The 18,149-nt window shown below is 44.5% G+C and overlaps 1 protein-coding gene across 4 annotated transcripts in view; it reads left to right on the top strand.

Moving 5' to 3' along the window:
* The window catches only part of WIPI2 (WD repeat domain, phosphoinositide interacting 2), a 29,436-nt gene that overhangs the window by 4,814 nt on the left and 6,473 nt on the right, over positions 1 to 18,149 (top strand). For 3 of the 4 annotated variants that reach the window (XM_019753650.3, XM_019753648.3, XM_019753649.3), the window contains exons 2-7: positions 2,128 to 2,210; positions 11,925 to 12,094; positions 13,556 to 13,652; positions 14,056 to 14,153; positions 14,545 to 14,637; positions 17,581 to 17,651. In XM_019753650.3, coding sequence (XP_019609209.1) covers positions 2,128 to 2,210; positions 11,925 to 12,094; positions 13,556 to 13,652; positions 14,056 to 14,153; positions 14,545 to 14,637; positions 17,581 to 17,651 — 612 coding nt within the window. The remainder of the gene's footprint in view (positions 1 to 2,127; positions 2,211 to 11,924; positions 12,095 to 13,555; positions 13,653 to 14,055; positions 14,154 to 14,544; positions 14,638 to 17,580; positions 17,652 to 18,149) is intronic. The other variant, XM_074313976.2, reaches the window with a different exon arrangement.

Genomic DNA, 18,149 nt, shown 5'->3' with positions numbered 1-18,149 from the left:
TGTGGTCTGAGAGGGTTACTGTTTTATGATAGTATAGTAAGTTGTTGAATGATGCGAGTTTAGGAAAATGTTAAGAATTTGCCATCCCCTTGTGTTAACACAGGAAAGCATATCATGTAATACAAGAATGATTTTTTTCTTAATCATAAATGGTGGGGGGAAAGGTTTTGGTGCTTAAACTAGCAACCCTTAGTTAATTGGAAAACATTTTCCTGAACACCGATTTCCCAAAAGTTACGGATCGCTGAGATTTTGTTCTATTTTTAGCCTTCCTAGGTATTCTTGTATTTTTGTTGGTTCCCTTATTACTTTTCAAAATATTTACAAGCAAAAATACCTAATCACTTCATTGATATAATTAATTCAACATAGTGAAGTATTTTTGCACAGAAAAATGATATGAGCTGGTAGAGTTTTGTTTCTGTTTATACTTCTAAGATAAACCAATTGCAATTTAAATATTTAAGGGTGCTTACAGCAGCTCTGTTCTTGGAATGCAGTTGACCCTTGAACAACACAGGTTTGAACTATGCAGGTCCATTTATGCGGATTTTTTTCAACACAGTAAGTACACACTCGGCCCTCTGTATCCCTGGATTTCCCACCCACGGACTCAAACACCCGTGGATATGTGCATTGTTATTCTAGGCCATTTTATATACAGGGCTTGAGCATCGTGGATTTTGATATCTGTGGGGTGGAGCTGGAACCAATCCCCCCCCCCATTACTGAGGGACAACTGAGTTTTTGGAGAGTCTGAAGTTATATACAGATTTTTGAGTGTGCAGGGGTGGGTTCCCCTAACCCCCACATTGTTCAAGGGTCAACGGTCTATTCTACGTATGTGTGAAAGAGAGGTTGAGAATCTCAAGTCTTTAATAGATGAAATGGTCATTAAAATAGCCCTAATTTTTGTCTTGGTGTGCTAATATTCATGATAGAAAATGTCAGTCTTCATTATTTCTAGTCTTCTGGTTTATCTTCTGCCTCCACCTGTTTTCGTGCCTTCCCAGACATGAAATACAAAAATGATCCCAGTATCTGATTCTTTGCATGTCCTACCTCTTCCTCCTTCAGTCTCATCCTGTTTCTGAAAGTTGTGTTTTCGTCTTATTTTCTCCCTTGGTCAGTCATGTTCTGGAGAGTAGTGACCTTCTGATGAGGAAATACTTTGTTTCGTGCCACAGCTTTCCTGTGCGAGGGGATCTGGAGAGCTCTTGAGGCCCCTCCAAGCTCTTATCAAAAGCTGCAGTGTTGGTGTGGAGTGGTGAACGCGGAATTTATGGATGAGGCTCTGAAAACGGAGCCTTTGCTTTCTCCTTCTAGGCCAGCTGTGGAGTCCCCCGATTCCAGGCCCTCCGTTAGCTTTTTGATCTGGTCCGTTTTATTTCCATCCCATGGCTCAGCCATAGCCTAAATGATTGAGCGGCATGTGTTACAGCCTTACTGAAACGCAGAGATGTCATCATCCACGTAGGCTGTAAATACCGTGTTTCCCCGAAAATAAGACGTAGCCGGACAATCAGCTCTGATGTGTCTTTGGAGTAAAAATTAATACAAGACACAGCCTTATTTTACTGTAATACAAGACCGGGTCTATAATATAAAATAATACATAATATAATATATAATAAAATAATATAATACCGGGTCTTATATTGATTTTTGCTCCAAAAGACGCATTAGAGCTGATTGTCTGGCTAGGTCTTATTTTCAGGGAAACGGTAGCTGTTTATACGTACATATCTGTTTAATCAGAAAGTGAGCTCACTTTTGGACTCGCACATATATCAAATCACCTGAGAAACCCCTTTTTCTGAAGGGATCATTAATTTAGGGCTGGTTACTTTCATTTACATGTCAAACTTATCTTTAAAGTTTTAAGTTTTAAATAAAAATATTGTCTATTTTGTTGACCTTCACCTTTTGCTGTCTGTGGGGTGTGTCATCTTCCTTGCCACCTTCTCTTTTCTGCTCAGCCACCGCTCACCTGGTACAAACGACGTGTAATTATTTGTGCTAATTTTTGTAGAGAAGATGGTTACTGTTTGGTAACATGGAGCTAGTTTGTGCATTATCACTGTCTACATGTATCAGCTCTTATTTCTGAATTTGGCTTTTTTGCAGGTCCCTAGCTGTTGGTAGTAAGTCCGGTTATAAATTTTTCTCCCTTTCTTCTGTGGATAAGCTGGAACAGATCTATGAATGCAGTAAGTGTTTGCTTTATTTTTCCCCCTTCTTAAAAAAAAAAAAAAAAAGAGACAAGTTATACTTGAATTGAAATGCATCCTTAAACTCGACACTGTGATTAAAGCCCAGATGCCCCTTTACCAATATTCTTCTTTCACCTTAGTCTACTGAGAGGCGACAACTGAATGATTTGTGAGTGTCCTCCCAGGTCTTTTTATTTTCATACTTACAAGTGTACCTACAGAAATACTTGTTTGATGGGTGGTTTTTTTAATACACGGTATCATACTGTGTTTATTACTCTGTGATTTCTCCCCCTTTTCAATGCCATTTAAACCATTTAGGTTTCTGTCATGAAGGGCTTCCAGAAAATTGAAATTTTTACAGCCCCGTAGGAATGATTTATTTCCTTCGGTTGTCATTTTCTGGAATTTGAGTAACCGACATCTCAAGGGCAATGCAGAATTGCAGAGGGTCAGCTCTGACTTCTCGCTCAGTCACTTACTGTGTGACTTTAGTTAGATTGCTGCGTCTCTGGTCCTCACTGTCTTTGGTTTCCTTTTGTGTATGTACATAGTATCTGCTGGATAAATAGGAGTAGATGCAGCACCACCCCCACAGCCCAGTGAAAATGTGATGGAAAACTCTGCCCTCTTCCCACACGCATAACATTTGTTTAACGTGAATAGACTTCTCATACCCGTTCTTGGCTCCATTCACTCCATAAATGTTTATTGAGGACCTGCTGTGTCCCAGCCCTGTTTTGGTTGTGGAGATGCAGTAGTGACAAAGTTCCTGCTCTCTTGACACATTTAAATGGAGGACGACAAAGAACAAGTAAATATATTGGTGTCCAATCTTAGGCAGGGGGACACAAAGACAAGCAAACACAGACATAAATACCAGCCCCCACCCCACTACCATTAACATAAGATGAAGACAACCGGAAAAAAGTAGATTCTTTGTGCCAGTTGTTTGAAATGGTAGAGTTCTCGTGACCCACCAGGAAGGCGATCACAGGCTTCCATACTCCCTCCCAGGCCCTGGCCTGCTCTCTCCAGGTGAGCCCTCAGGTGCCCCCTCACCGCCATCAGGAAGTATGTCTGCTTTCCCCAGCAAGTCCCTTGTTTGCTGCTTCCCCCGAAGGCAGGCACCCAGGCCCTTTATAGGGAGACAGCAGGGAGGCAGGATTCTTACAGTGTCCCTGACTGGTGGTTCCTGCTGGCTGCCTTAGCTGTTACTCTGTGGTCCTCACACTTGCCCCTGATGCTTGCTAACTCGTCTAAAAAAAGCCTTTGTTCTAGTGTGATCTGGGTGATAAAATAGCTGTGAACTAGTGTGCTCGCTCACGTCAAGTGGGTGTCAGTGTTTCTGGAATTCTCCAAACCGGCTGCTTTCACTTGACTCTGCACAGGATTGCTCCCTGTAGGGGATTTTTTCAGAGAGGGGTAGCCCAGTCTCTGGACTTTTACAGTGACTGAACATTTATTACGTCTGCACCCAGACGAGGGCCTGGAGTGTGCTCTGAAGTTGTTGCTGTGGAGGCTAGAGTCATCTGTTTGGAAAGCCACAGAATCCCCCACACACACACCGTTTGGAGATCCAGAGCTTAGAAAGGGTATAAGAATACACCCCTTCAATTACTGTTCCTCAATTGAATCAATTTAATGGCTGTTTCCTTGAAACTTATGTACTGGTTTTTGGCATCTCATTTTTCACAGGTTTTGATGGAACAAAATGTGATATCTTGATAGCATTGTTAAAAGGGTGGGTATTTACTGACCATCATGGTGAGGTGGTATGTAGATTTATTTGTTCTTCATGAACTTTGGTCCTTAAAAAGTAGGTCATGAACTGAACATAGAACTTTTTGAGGGTTAATACTTTAAACCAAAGCTATGAACTTTTTTTGCTCCTAGAGCTTTATCCACCTTTCTTTCCCATACTTGTATTGACCTAGAGAAAAGATTGTTTTCTGGCATTTTTCTACAGGTAGAGCAAAGAATAGTACTTTATGCCTCAGAATTGAGCCCAAGCTCAGTATTGGCTCATGCCTCACAACTCAACCATCCATCATAAAATCAGACCTTTGCACTTAGTCACTTGCTGTTACAGAAAGAATGAGCCAGAGCTGGTCGTGGGAAAAACAAGACTGACATCTGCTTGTTCTTCTTTTGTTTATTTAAACAGAAAAACCTTTGCCCAGCAGCAGTGGAAGTCTTTTTTGTTTGTTTAACTATATTGTTGTAATTTCAAACTTAAGGGAAAGTTGCAAGAACTCCCATGGATCTTTGCCCATTGTTTGTGTGTGCCCGTTTGTCGTTCTCTTTTTCTCTGTCTGTCCTTTGTTGGTTTGAAGATAAATAATAGGTAAATATGTGATCTCTTGTCCCTGAAGTATTACTGCAATGAAATCCTACCCTGTTAGGCAAAATAAAGGATGTAGATTTATTATTGGTGAAATATCACAGAAGCTTAGAGGGAAAAGTTGGCTTTTTCATTTCCACATTGTGTAGCCTTGTATTTTGTAAGTTTCTGAGCTGGGAAACATGTCTCGTGAAGCACGAAATTCTGAAATTAAACATAAGTGGACACTTCCTTGCCTCAGCAAAAGTGACCAGAGCCTACTTCCCTGATAGAAATGCCTCCATAGACATAGAGCACCTTTTATCAAGAAACTAACCGCCATTGCCTTTACAAGCCATCATCTGCATCGTAAGGTTTGAGAAATGGTACTTTCTGACATCGTTTTGATTTGGCAGACCATGCACTGGATGGAATATTAGTTTCAGTGAGATTTACCATAATGGGTCACGCAGGGGAGAAACTCCAGTAGCCTCTCTCTGCCTAAATCTGATGTAATGGACGATCAGGCTCTTAACATGGATCTCTTTAGCGCTCCAGGCATCTGATAGATAGGCCTCTGTTGGAAGTGGGCTCTATCAGTTACTTAATAGCTTTGTTCTTCCCTCTTCCCGCCATGGAGGTTTTAGCATCGTCAGCTCTACACAGTGCTGGCAGAAGCAAAGCACCTTCTTTCTTAAATCAGGTAATTAGTTTCTGAAATTCAGTATTGAAGAGGTAACCTCTAGAAGAAAGTTTTGCAGAAACTGGCAGAGGCCACCTCAAATGGGCTGGGAAAGCAAGGCCATGGACACTTGAGGTCCCTGCAGTTTCCATTCAGACGTTCTGAGTGTCTTGGTGACGGACCATCTTGAATGATTACACGTGTGCAGCCTCGTTTGTCTTTCTTTTCATTTGATGCCAGTACCCTGCAGTCATCAGCCTGATTCATCGTGCACCATTTTTTCATGGGAGGGCTGAGTTGTGTGTCCTTCGTTTTAGGGGGAAGTGACTACTCTGGAAATGTGGGTTCTATGTATGTTCATGCGTTTAAAAGTTCCCTTGGGAGTGAGGTGTAAGAAAAATGTGAAAGAGCTTAAAATAATGAGTAGAAAGATAATGGACCTAAGCCGCTACCAGTGTGTAAAGACAGGCTGCTTTATGAAAGGTGTGTTCCTAAAAAGATCTCGGCGCATTGGTGCGGAGGACTGGGGAACTCTGAAGGAATCCTTTTGTGTTGTTACTTTCTGAGTAGTGACAAAAGTGTGTTAGCTGCAGGTGACAATGGCTCTGGCCTTTTTCTGGTTCCTGGCTCCTTTGGAAAGCTGATGGACGTCACAGGTGGTTCCCCTAGTATATAATCTGGGCAGTTGCAGTTGAAGCGACCCCTTGAAGCCAGTGTGTGTCTAGGATCCAGGGCCGCGTGGTCCCTCGTGGTCCCGTGAGGCTCTGCCTTGACACCTCACTTCCGCCCCTGTGTCTGTCGCCCATTTTCTCCCAGGGGTTCAACTTGGTATTTAAAGTCCCTGCTGCCTATTCTTAACATCACATTTTTGCAATAACCTGCCTGTGGGGGTTTTTTAAGCAGCTTTTTGAGACATACTTTATGTGCTGTAAAATCACCTGTTTAAAGTGTACTAGTCAGTGGGTTTTAGTATATTTACGAAGTCATACACACAGCCTACCATAATCTAATATTAAAACACATTTGTCATTCCCCAAAAGAAGCCCTGAGTCCATTAGCAGTCACTCCCCATTTCCCCACCCGCCTCAGCCCTGGGCAAGCTCTAATCTACCTTCTGCCATTGTAGATTGTGGCTCTGGACACTGCAGATAAATGGAACCATATGTGACTGGCTTCTCTCACTGAGCACGTCTCAGGGTCCATCCGTGTTGGAGCGCGTATCAGCATTTCGTTTGTTTTTATTGCTCAATATTTCATTGTTTTGTTGACCACCATTTGGGTTGTTTCCACTTTGGGCCATTATTGTGAGTAGTGCTGCTGTGAGCGTTCGCCTACAAGTTACGGTGTGGACGCACGTTTCCATTTCCCTTGAGTAGACAGCTACCTGTGGGAGTGGGATTGCTGGGGAGCAGCTTTGTTTTCCCCACATGAGTACAGCTGTTGGAGAGAGAAGCAACAGGTAGAAAAGCATTTTAAAGGTGGTAGATAATGCCAAGGGGCCCTTAAAAGAGGTAGTACTAACCTGTTTTTATTAACGGGATGGGCACCTGTCTTCCTTACTTCCTACAACACTAGGCATTATTAAACATTTTAATACTTGCGAGACCAGTGTGAGATTTTAAAAAATGTGTTTGTTTCCTTTTTTACATTTTTTAACTCATAACTGAAATGGAACTCTTTTTTTTAATGTAGTCATTTGCTTTTTTCCTTTCTTTTTTTTAATTAATTTTATTGGAGTATATTGCAGTACAGTGTTTCTCCACAGCCCATCAGCTCCAGGTTGTCCTTCAATCTAGTTGTGGAGGGCGCAGCTCAGCTCCACATCCAGTCGCCGTGTTCAATCTTTGGTTGCAGGGGGCGCAGCCCACCATCCCATGTGGGAATTGAACCAGCAACCTTGTCGAGAGCTCGCGCTCTAACCATCTGGTTGCCCCTCTGGAAGATCAGTGACAGTTCATTGTCTTTAGTCTAGTTGTGGAGGGCGCAGCTCACTGGCCCATGTGGGAATCGAACCAGCAACTCTGTTCTTCATAGCTTGTGCTCTAACCAGCTGAGCCATCCGGCTACCCCTGTAGTCATTTGTTTTTTAACAACTTGTTTCCTTCCTTTGCCTGCTCTTCTATTGAATTATTTGTCTCTTACTAATTTAAAGCAAATTAGTCATTTGACACGGGTTGCAAATATTTCTTCTGGATTGTCGTTGGCTTTCTGACCTTCCTATGTTTTTTTTTGTCCTCCTAAAGTCTTGAATTTTTGCATGTTTAAATGTATTTATCTTCTCTTGTAAGGCTTCTGAGCACTAGAAAGGCTCGTCCTGTCCCTGGCCTGCACGGGACAGTCTCCTGTGTCATCTTCTAGTTCCTTGGTGTTTTACATGAAATACTTGATTCACGTGGAACTTACTGTGATGTAAGGTATCTTCCGCTTTTAGTCACAGGCTGGAAAATATTTTTCGTATGTTCTTATTTGTTTAGAGGGGCTTAACTGATGTACTTGTGGGTGAAATGTCAGGATGAGGAGCTTCTCTTTGAACCTCAGACAAAAAAATTAGTTGAAGCTAAAAGGCAGAAAGTTCGTATTTGTTAAATTTAGGTGGTGGGTATATGGAGGTCCTCTGATGAATATTTGCAGTTTAGCCTTGCTGTCTCCACACACACCTACTGTTGTTTTTAAAATTCTAAAAGAGATCTCATCTGCTTTTTTTCATTAAAATTTCAGAAAATTTTTTCAAACGTGTACTTGGGTGGGAGAGATACCCAAACACCCTGACCCATTAGTTCTCTGCTTTACATCAGTAGATACTCCCTTAAATTCTTCAGCATGATTGTTGCTAACTAGAGTTCAAGGTTTTAGTTTTTTCTTTTGAGGTAATATTTGCATACAGTGGAATGTACAGCTCTTAAGTAAACATTCCGTGGGTTTTGACAAATGCATACGTCTATATAACCTGAACTCTATCGGGGTTTACCATCACTCCAGAAAGTTCCGTCATACCAGCCCCCAGTCAGCCCTGACTCCCTTCCACCCCCTGAGAGGCAAGCAGCTCTCTGGGCTTTCTCTGCTATGGATTGAGTCTGCCTGGCACAGAACATATCAAAATGCAGCATGCGCTCTTTTCTAAGGTTTCTTGCAGTGTGAGGTTTTCAGATTTATCCATATTGTTACATGTGGCAGGCGACCCTTGAACAATGCGGGTTTGAACTGTGCGGGTCCCATGTATACGCAGGTTTTTTTCAGTAAATACCTGTGCTGTTTTCTGTCTGCGGTTGGGGGTCCGCAGATGCAGAGGGCCGACTGTGTGCATAGATCTCGCCATTTTATATAGGAGACTTGAGTATCTGAGGACTTTGGGGGGGTCCTGGAGCCAATCCCCCGTGGATACCAAGGGTAGTTAAGTTTTTAGAGAGTCAAAAGTAAATATGAGGATTTTCAACGACGAGGTGGATCAGCACCTCATTCAAGGGTCAGATGTATATGAATATATGACAGTTTGGCCATTCCCTGTTGGTGGACATCTGGGCTTGTTCCAGTTTTTAGTTAGTATGAATAAAGCTGCTGTGAACGTTCTTGTACAACTCTTTGTGGATATGTACCGGGGGTGCCAAAAAAAATGTATACACATGGACACTGGTCAACGTTGCTCAAGCAGTTCACCGTCATCAGAAGTGTCTGGACGCTGATGGGAACCACTTTGAGCACCTCTTGTAATTGCAGAAGTCAAACGTGACTTGTATTCATCTTTTGTTATTGGTAAATATTGAGTATTACAATTTTAATACAGTTTTCCTTTCTTAAAATGTGTATACATTTTTTTGACACCCTCCGTATTTTCATTTCTCTAGGTAAATACCTAGGGATAGAACATGTTTCATTTTATAAGAAATTACCAGTGGGGAGGACGGATGGCTCAGTTTGTTAGAGCGCGAGCTCTCAACAAGGTTGCCGGTTCAATTCCCACATGGGATAGTGGGCTGTGCCCCCTGCAACTAAGATTGGAAACAGCATCTGGACTTGGAGCTGAGCTGCGCCCTCCACGTCTAGATTGAAGGACCACTTGGAGCTGATGGGCCCTGGAAAAACACACTGTTCCCCAATATTCCCCAATGTAAAAAAAAAAAAAAAAAAAAAAAAAAAAAGAATCAACAGAGCCAAAACTCTTTAAAAATTTAAAAAAAAAGAAATTACCAGATGCTCCTAAATGGCTATCCCATTTCATGTCCCCTCTGATGCTGTGTGACAGTCTGGTTGCTTTCCATCCTCACCACCACTTGGTGTTGTCAGTCTTTTTAATATTAGCCGTTCTGGTGCATGTATGTATAATGATACCTCGTGGTGGGTTTTTTTGTTATTGTTTTTGTTTGTTTGTTTGTTTGTTTTTTAAAGTAATTGCAGTTTTTGTAATTTTTAACCTTTTGTTTATACTTATTCCCTCCTTTCTGCCGCCTCCCCACCACACACACTCCAGTTCAAGCCGTTGTTTCTCAGTCTAGTTGTGTAGGACACAGCTCCCTGGCCCATGCTGGTCTTATGAGCCTTGCGCTCCCCCTGGGCTGAGGCAGTCGGTCGGTGGTCGGCAGCTCACGGCAGCTCTCGCTGGCTGCCAGCCGCTCACACTGGCTGCGGGTCACTGGCCGCTCCTGGCAGCACACAGCAGCCCACGCTGCCTGCCAGGTGGAAGCTCACACCAGCCTCCAGCTGCTCATGGCAGCCCAGCTCCAGGGAGAGCCATTGTTCACAATCTTAGCTGTGGAGGGTATAGCTCACTGGCCTGTGTGGGAATCGAACCGACAACTTCAGCGTTAGGAGTACGGCGCTCCAACCACCTGAGCCACTGGGCTGGCCCTCGTGGTGCTTTTAATCTGAATTTCCCTGGTGACTAATGTTGGGCACTTTTATGTCTTTGCTGGCTGTTTGTAGGTCTTCTGTGAGATGCCTGTTTGTATCTTTTGTCCCTTTTTAAACTTGACTATTCGTCTTCTATTATTGAGTTGTCAGAGTTCTAGATACACTGGATACGAACCAGTCCTTTGTCAGATAATGTCTTGTGAATGTTTTTTTCCCTGTCTGTGGCTTGTCCTGTCTTTTGAGCAAATATGTTGAATTTTGATGAAGTCTGATTTATCCTTTTTTTTTTTTTTTTCATTTATGGTTTTGCTTTCTGTGCCCTTTCTGAGAAACTTTTGCCTATCATGAAGTCACAAAAATATATTCCACTGTGTTTTTTTTTGGTTTTTTTTGAAAACTTTATAGTTTTAGCTTTTATGTTCAGTTTAGTGATCCATCTGAAATTAATTTTGGTGTGTGGTGTGAGGTCTGAGTCAAGGCTAATTTTTTTCTTAATGGATTCCTGTTGTTCCACCATTTTCGAAAAAATTATTCTTCCCTCACTGGATTGCTTTGTTGCTTAAAAACAATCCTATAAGTGTGGGTCTATTTCTGCTCTTTGTTGTTTTCCACTGGTTGTCAGTCTTTCTGTCAGTAACACACTGTCTGGTTTACTATAGGTTTCTTTATACACCAAGTTTTGAAGTCACATGTGTAAGCCCTTCAGCTTTGTTCTTTTTCAAGGTAGCCTTGGATATTCTATTCTAGATCGTTTGCTCTCTGATTTTAAAGAGTCGGCTAGGATTATGCTTGGGATTGCATTGATCAAGAGATCAATTTGAAGAGAAGAATGAATGAATGAATTAACTAATACATGTTTGAAGCACCTGGCACAGCTGTACTTCCTGTAGCTCGGGTAGACAGGCTGCATATAGAAACGATCTAGATTCTTGCTCTGCGATTTAACTACATTCCAGAATTCTCTTTGCTTCTAGATCTGAACTTACCCCAGGTAATTACTGATAAAACAAAGGAGGAATAAGGAGCGATTGGGGTGTAGGGTAGTCAGTAGGAATGGGGGTGAAGTAATATTTGTGGAGGATCCACTGTATCTGCTACTTTCTGTGTAAGATGCTGTCTGCACTTGGTGTTTAGTCCAGTCTTTGAGTAGGGAGCGTCCCCTCTGTAAGTGGGGCGCAGGGAGCTAAGGGGGATACAGCCCCGACTCTGAGCTGGTGTCTGCCATTCCCTCTTAATACGGTGGTACCATGTAGAGTAGTTGATCCCCACTTCACATATGAGGAAACGAGACTTAGAAAGATTGCGTCATTCAAAGACTATGTGGGGGCCCATCGTATGTCAGGTACCGTTGAAATGGCCAGGGAGACGGCTGTGGGCAGGAAATACAGCCTCTGTCCTCATGGAGCTTACCCTCCAGAGTGTGTACAAGGAGGACCAGTGGGTGGATGCACAGGCGACTACAGGCGATTGCCAGGAAGGACGTGAACAGGATAACGTGAGAGAGGAGCTGGGAGACGTCTCTTTGGCAGAGTGGGGGGTGGGGGTCGGGCCTCTAAGGAGGTGGCATTTGAGCTGAGGGTGGGCCCCCCTGCAGAATGCAGGGGCCTTCCTGGCAGGGAGATGCTGAGAGTGGTTGTCTGTGGCTCCTAAGTGATGAGTGTAACCCTGGTCTGTCTGCCCCAGAACTCATCGTCACACTTCCTGTGCTGCTCTGGGACTGTCCCTGTAGCCCAGCCCCCTCACTAGGCGCCCACCATCGTAGCCCCATACTGCTCTGCTTTACATATGTCTACACGTACACACGTGCTTGTGTGTGAGCAGATTATGCCTATTGACCTGGATCCATATTTTCTTCTTTCAGCTGATACTGAAGACGTGTGCATCGTAGAAAGATTGTTCTCAAGCAGCCTCGTGGCCATCGTCAGCCTCAAAGCTCCTAGGAAGCTAAAAGTTTGCCACTTTAAGAAAGGAACTGAGATCTGCAACTATAGCTACTCCAACACGATCCTGGCTGTGAAGTTGAACAGGCAGGTAAGTGACACTCTTAATTGGAATCAGACTGTCAAGTGTGCCCTGTCCCATGTCTTGGGTTTTCAGTATGGCTTTGATGGTCACTGCCATCGCAGTATCCTCCAGTGCCTCTCAGACAAAGCCAGTGGGCTTTAGCTGTCATTTCTGGTTCCTCAGCCATCTGGTCCATGCCGCTGCTCGCCGCAGCCCACCACCCTGCCCGACCCGGTTTTCTCAGCAGCGTTGCTCTAACCCTCCGTTCCTGATGCCCCTGCTCTGTGCCAGATTGTTTTGCTCATCCTTCCAAGACCTGAATTCAAGGGCACAACAGGCCCTTGAACATGGCCTCATGTGGGTGGGCTGCGGTAGGAACTTAACTCTGTCGCTGTCCAATAGCCTGGGGTAGAATGGGTTTCGTGTCTGATGTTTGTGTGATGTTGCAGTTTCCAAGAACCTGTTGGCGATGTCACGTGAGGACTCACTGCGTCCTTAGAGTTGAATAGTTGAATCACAGCTTCTTTTGCTTCTATAAATGCTCCTTTTAAAAATCTGTTAGCATCTTCTTTTTCCTATTTTAAACTTTTAATTTAACTTTTTAGGATGAAGGACTTAGTGCTTTTTAAACCTTGCCCCAACTCACAGAGTGGACCAGTTAACTAGCACTTGCGTTGACCTCACAGCAACCTCGTGCTTTGCTCACTCACAAGTCCAGCACTGTCCTCCGGCCCTTGAGCACTTGTGTTTACAGTGAAGTACTCTGTACGGGAAAGGCTGGGAAAGCAGCCAGACGTGGAACGGATCCTGACATGGGGCTGAAACTGGGAATTGGTCCGTTAACTGAAAACATTGGTTAAAATGGGAATTCTAAGACCTAACATGTTGACCTGTTTTAAACTTAAAACATACATGTGTACGTTCATGTAGCAGCTCATGTGGAGCGTGTGCGTGCCAAGTTGTCCTTCCTGCGTAAATCCTCCCCTCGCTGCGTCAGCTGCAGCTACATCCATCTTTCAAATGCAGCAGACACTTAGACACCTGCAAAAGAAGCTGAGTGTACAGTGGACTTTTACACGTCTCAGAAATGCCTAGGCCTTCACTTTGATGTTGCCATGCCTAATTCAACACCAGTATTTTAGTTACCAAACCCACCAAGGGGAGGGTGAGAGCCGAAGAAAAACAAAACACGCTTTTCTTGGCTGTGGTTGACCAGTTTCTGTGATACGGGTTAAATGGAATAGTTGGAAGTCCTAGAACAAGCGACAGAAATAGTCTCGGGCACACTGGCTCAGATGAGGGGCGTGGTGCTCGGGAAGGCCGCCTGTGATGGCCGGCGGCGTCCGCCACGGGTAGCCCGTCTCGTCTGCACGGTGTCGTAGAGCTAGAAGGAAGGCTGAACGGCCTAATGCAGCTGTGCTGAGCAAAGATGAGTGCACAGCGTGGCTCTTTCTTTATGCTGGTTCTCTCTGTCCCCGGGTCTCCTAGAGGCTCATCGTGTGCCTGGAGGAGTCTCTGTACATACACAACATCCGGGACATGAAGGTTCTGCACACCATCAGGGAGACGCCCCCGAACCCGGCAGGTAAGTTAATGGGTTTTCTCGTTCTGCCTTTTGAAGATGACTGGGGTTTTCCTCTGCATAGGTTCCACAGATACAGCCAGGTTTCAAACGTGTTGACCTTAAACCAAGCTCCCTTCCTTCTAATGTTGCTGGTCTTGTGACCACATAAATCATCGGTTTAGTCAGCTTCCGGTTTGGAGGTTGCTAATCACTTCCCACCAGAGGCCTTGAATCCGTTTCTACAATTCCGCTGTCACCTGAGGCGGCGGTTTGGAAAGGAGAACCTAGAAACCCCACCGTGCAGGGCCCGAGGTGGCTCAGCTCTCTGACTGACATGCTCTCTGTTAAGTAAATGCTCTGTTAGCAAAGGACTGCGAAGGCAGCCCTCGGGCTTAACACTGCGCGTCCTCCTGTGTCCGCGCAGGCCTGTGTGCACTGTCCATCAACAACGACAACTGCTACCTGGCGTACCCCGGCAGCGCCACCATCGGCGAGGTGCAGGTCTTCGACACCATTAACTTGGTGAGACTCCTCCTGTGCGGCACGGCTCTCCCCAGGGGGCTTCGTTCTCGAGTGGGTGCCATGGGCCTCTGACACCCACAGTCCTTGGTCCAGCAGCACAGTTCTCGCTGCTGCTTCTGATGGCAGAGCAGGTCTCGGGGAGTTGCCCCCACATACGGCACTGTGCTCATCCCCAATGTGTGCGCCGGAGAATAGGGGGGCGCCCACACTCTCGGATGAACTGCTCTGCTTAAGGTTCCGAGCAGTATCCCTTGGCCCCGCCCCCAGTAAGTCGGCGGCCTTGGTGTGGGTATTACCTGGAAGGCTGCTCGTTGGCATGTTGAGCCCAATGACCAGTAGCACAGCGTAGCCCGGCTGCGTGGCAGTCACGTTTGCCTGCTTTACCTTCCAGAGAGCTGCAAACATGATCCCGGCTCACGACAGTCCTTTAGCCGCGCTGGCTTTCGACGCCAGTGGAACCAAGCTTGCCACCGCTTCCGAAAAGGTAAGTCTGCTGTACCCAGTGGAAGACTAGTTCAGCGGTTTCAGCAAACTTTTCAGTTCCGTTCACAGTCAAGTTACCAAACGGTTTCTGTATCGACCAGCTCACAGAGAAACATTGACAGACACCCACCTGTCGGGCTGTGAGATGTGCTGCCGGGAGCCGGCTCTCACCTGACAGTTGTGACAGCAGACAGATTAGAGCGAAAGTGCCGTCATACCCATGCATTCACCCAGTGCGCTTTAACATGACGACACCGCCGTGTGCTGGGGTGGAGGGCTGAGAAGATGATAAACAGTGTGAAAGGCAAAGAGGCAGTTGTGTCCGGAGCTGATCTGAACACATTTGAATGTATTTCCTTTCATTCCTTTTCTATTTATTGAACAAGGTTGTGATCGTACTATATGTATGATTTCTCCTTTTTTCCATTCTGCATAATACTGTATTTCTCTAAGTTACAACACTTTTAATGGCTGTGTAGTGTTCAGTTTTGATTTACTTAAACTTCCTTTTGGGACATTGATATTGTTTCTATATTTAGAACATATTAGAATAATATATTAATGACATATAAACATGTGTTAGCTAATATTTAGACTCTAATAATGTATGTAATTCATACGCACATCTTTTATACACGTCTCTAATGATGAAAAGAGTCAGTGAGGAGGATCTCGGGGATAAGGGATGTGGCCTTTCCTAAAGCTCTCTCTGCGTAGGACAGAATGGCTTAGGCAGCGCCTTCCATTTGAACCTCCTCGGCCTCCATGGCACTCAGGGTCCTCATTCTCTTCCTCGTGTGGACTATTGCTGCTGCTGCTTAAAATTCTGTTCTGTCTTCTTTCTCTTGGCGGGGCTGGAGAGGGTCTGACTTGTTCTCCTGCTCTGCTCCTCTCCTCTGAGCTCTGGTATCTACCCTTCAGTTGCTTGCTGCCTGGTTTTACTTGGATGCTTTCTCTGAAAACCTGAAATAGCCTCCCCTCCTAAGTCGCCTCTTCCATTGAGCCAGCCAACCAAGTAAGATACGGAAAGTTAGCTACCTGCTTTAACCTGTCCTGCGTGAGTCTTTACTACTGACTCTCATACGCAGTTTCTATAATGATGATGCTACCATTTATAGACCACTTACATCATGCATTAATACTAGACCCTTTGTATTCATTACCTCACTTGATCCCCTCAGCGAGGTAAATGTTTTTCTGTTTTATATTGAGAGCTCAGAGGTTATGCCCAGGGTCACACAGCCTGGCAGAAACAGAGATTGGACTCGAAGCCCGACTTTGCTTTTGAACCCTGCTGGACTCTGATGATATCACCTTGTTCTTCTCCCTTGGGAGCATCGAAATGGCCTATTACCTCTTGATTAATTAAAGTCTTATCTTAATGATTTTTATTATGTCTTAGAAGGGCGCTAAAGCACTTTATGGAATACCAAAGCCAGTAAAAATAGAAGTGTTTTTCTGGGCTCTAAAGAGCAACTCTTGATTTACTTTTAAACAGAATCCTCTTAGTTTGGGGGATTAGACCAGCAGTGACCTTGGCCCTGCTGTGTACTAGGTGCTTAGGTGCTGCGGTCACAGCAAGGCAACGATGCATGGGGCGTAATCCTGCTGTCGGGGACCTGCAGCCAGGCTGTGACCAACAACTACTTAATTAATACTACTCAGTGGCAGTGCCACTAAGTAAGGAAATATACCAGGGGTGCCGAATGTAGACACATTTTCAGAGCTGTTACCTATGTGTTACTTTCGAAGTTGAACTGAATTACATAGCAATGTGTAGCGTGACGTATGCTCAAAAGATGGCGTTAATCAGATGAATGCCAGTGTCATTCATCATATTACAATTTTAATACAGCTTTTTTCTTTCACAAAATGTGTATACATTTTTTTTGGCAACCTCTGTATATATAAATAAAAGTTTAGGCTACAAAAGACAACATTTTTGCCATGGTTATTTTTATATATGAATGCATTATTTTAGCCCCCTAATTCTCAAGAATTACAAACTCAATTGGTGTCCTTCCATACAGGGAGAATTGCTGTCTTTAAAAAAACATCTCAAAACGGGACCCATGTTATCTACAACCTGATCTCATCCCATGTTCTATCAGTCTGTTTCTTGTGCTATTTTATTACAATAGTTTGCTGGTATTCTTTTAATGTCTACTTGGTGAAAGCACTGTTGAGTTTCACTTTCTTGGCTGATTTCTCTTTCTTATTCTCCCAGATGTTCGGGTTCTGTCTTGTCTACCCACAGACCCCTGTGAATGTTTGAGGAGGTGGGAAATAGAGGGGTGGTGGGGAAACTGACATCCTTAGAAAATTTTATTTCTAAGCAGGGAGGTGCTGTAGCTTACCATTTATTCGTGTTTCCTTTCATCTTAGTACAAGTTTTATAGGTCTTACCATTTTGTGAGTTTGGACCTATTCCTTTTTAGGCAGTTAAGTAACATTTCCAGTTAATCAATTCCCTTGATCAGTAACTCAAAGTGGCAAGAAAGGACGTCAGTGGGGCCTGACACTTCTTCAGACCATCGGGGTAGGGAGTCCTTCCCAAGGTGGGGTACATGCTTTAAAAGGGATTTGATTTAATCATTTAAACTTCAAATGACTTAGGAAAAAAGAAAAAAAAAAACGATTATATTCCACATTTGACTTCTAGGCTGTTAGTGTTTAGAATAAGTAGTAAGTTGACGTAGAGATTTAGTAGTGAGCGAATGGGGTGTTGTGGTGTGCTCGTGGCAGAAAGTGTGAAGGTGGTTGTGCAAAGGGCCGCTGGGCAGTGGGCCGGGAGAGGGTCTCCGACACCGCGTACCGGCCTGCTGCACGCTGCCACTGAACGACGTGCCCTATGTTTCATTTATAGTCTGAAGGGAAAGAAATAGAAAAAGTCTATTTTTACTCCGCTGAAATTCTCTTTTCTTCCCTTTTTTCCCTGTCACAGGGGACCGTGATTAGGGTATTTTCCATTCCAGAGGGACAGAAACTCTTTGAGTTCCGGAGAGGAGTTAAGAGGTAAAGTACATAAATCTCCAAATTGATTCTGGAGCCTGTTTGGATTTCTGTTTCACATTCTCTCTGACCAAAAAGTGGAGACGTAAACACTGGGCATCCCGGTAAATGACAGGCATTTTCCCGGCCCAGCTGGATGGTCGTGGGAGATAAAGGGACATTTTTATACAGCACACTGGATTTTATTGGTCCGTGATCCCACCTGAACGTAGAGCGATGGCCAGATGGCCCCAGAGCGTGGAGGAACGCACAGCATCGGGCCCCTGTGCTGTGCGGCTCCTCGGCCTGCTCTGAGGTGGCAGGCTCAGAACTTGTGACCTGGTGAGCTGATGCCTGTCCTTATTCTCTCCTCTGACAACCTGTCACCAGCTCCCACATCTCCCCTCTCACCCCAACAAATGGCTTTGGTGTTGTCTTTAAAAAAATAAGCCGCAGTATGGAGCTCCCTCCACGCCCCATCCGTCTGCAAACCTTGCTGGGTCGCACTTGACCCTCCCTCCC

Source organism: Rhinolophus sinicus, chromosome 5, assembly GCF_057876585.1.
Source record: "Rhinolophus sinicus isolate RSI-liver-muscle chromosome 5, RSI-T2T, whole genome shotgun sequence".
Taxonomy (NCBI): domain Eukaryota; kingdom Metazoa; phylum Chordata; class Mammalia; order Chiroptera; family Rhinolophidae; genus Rhinolophus; species Rhinolophus sinicus.
Note: the sequence above shows the minus strand (reverse complement) of the source record. Positions and strands in the feature narration are given on the sequence as shown.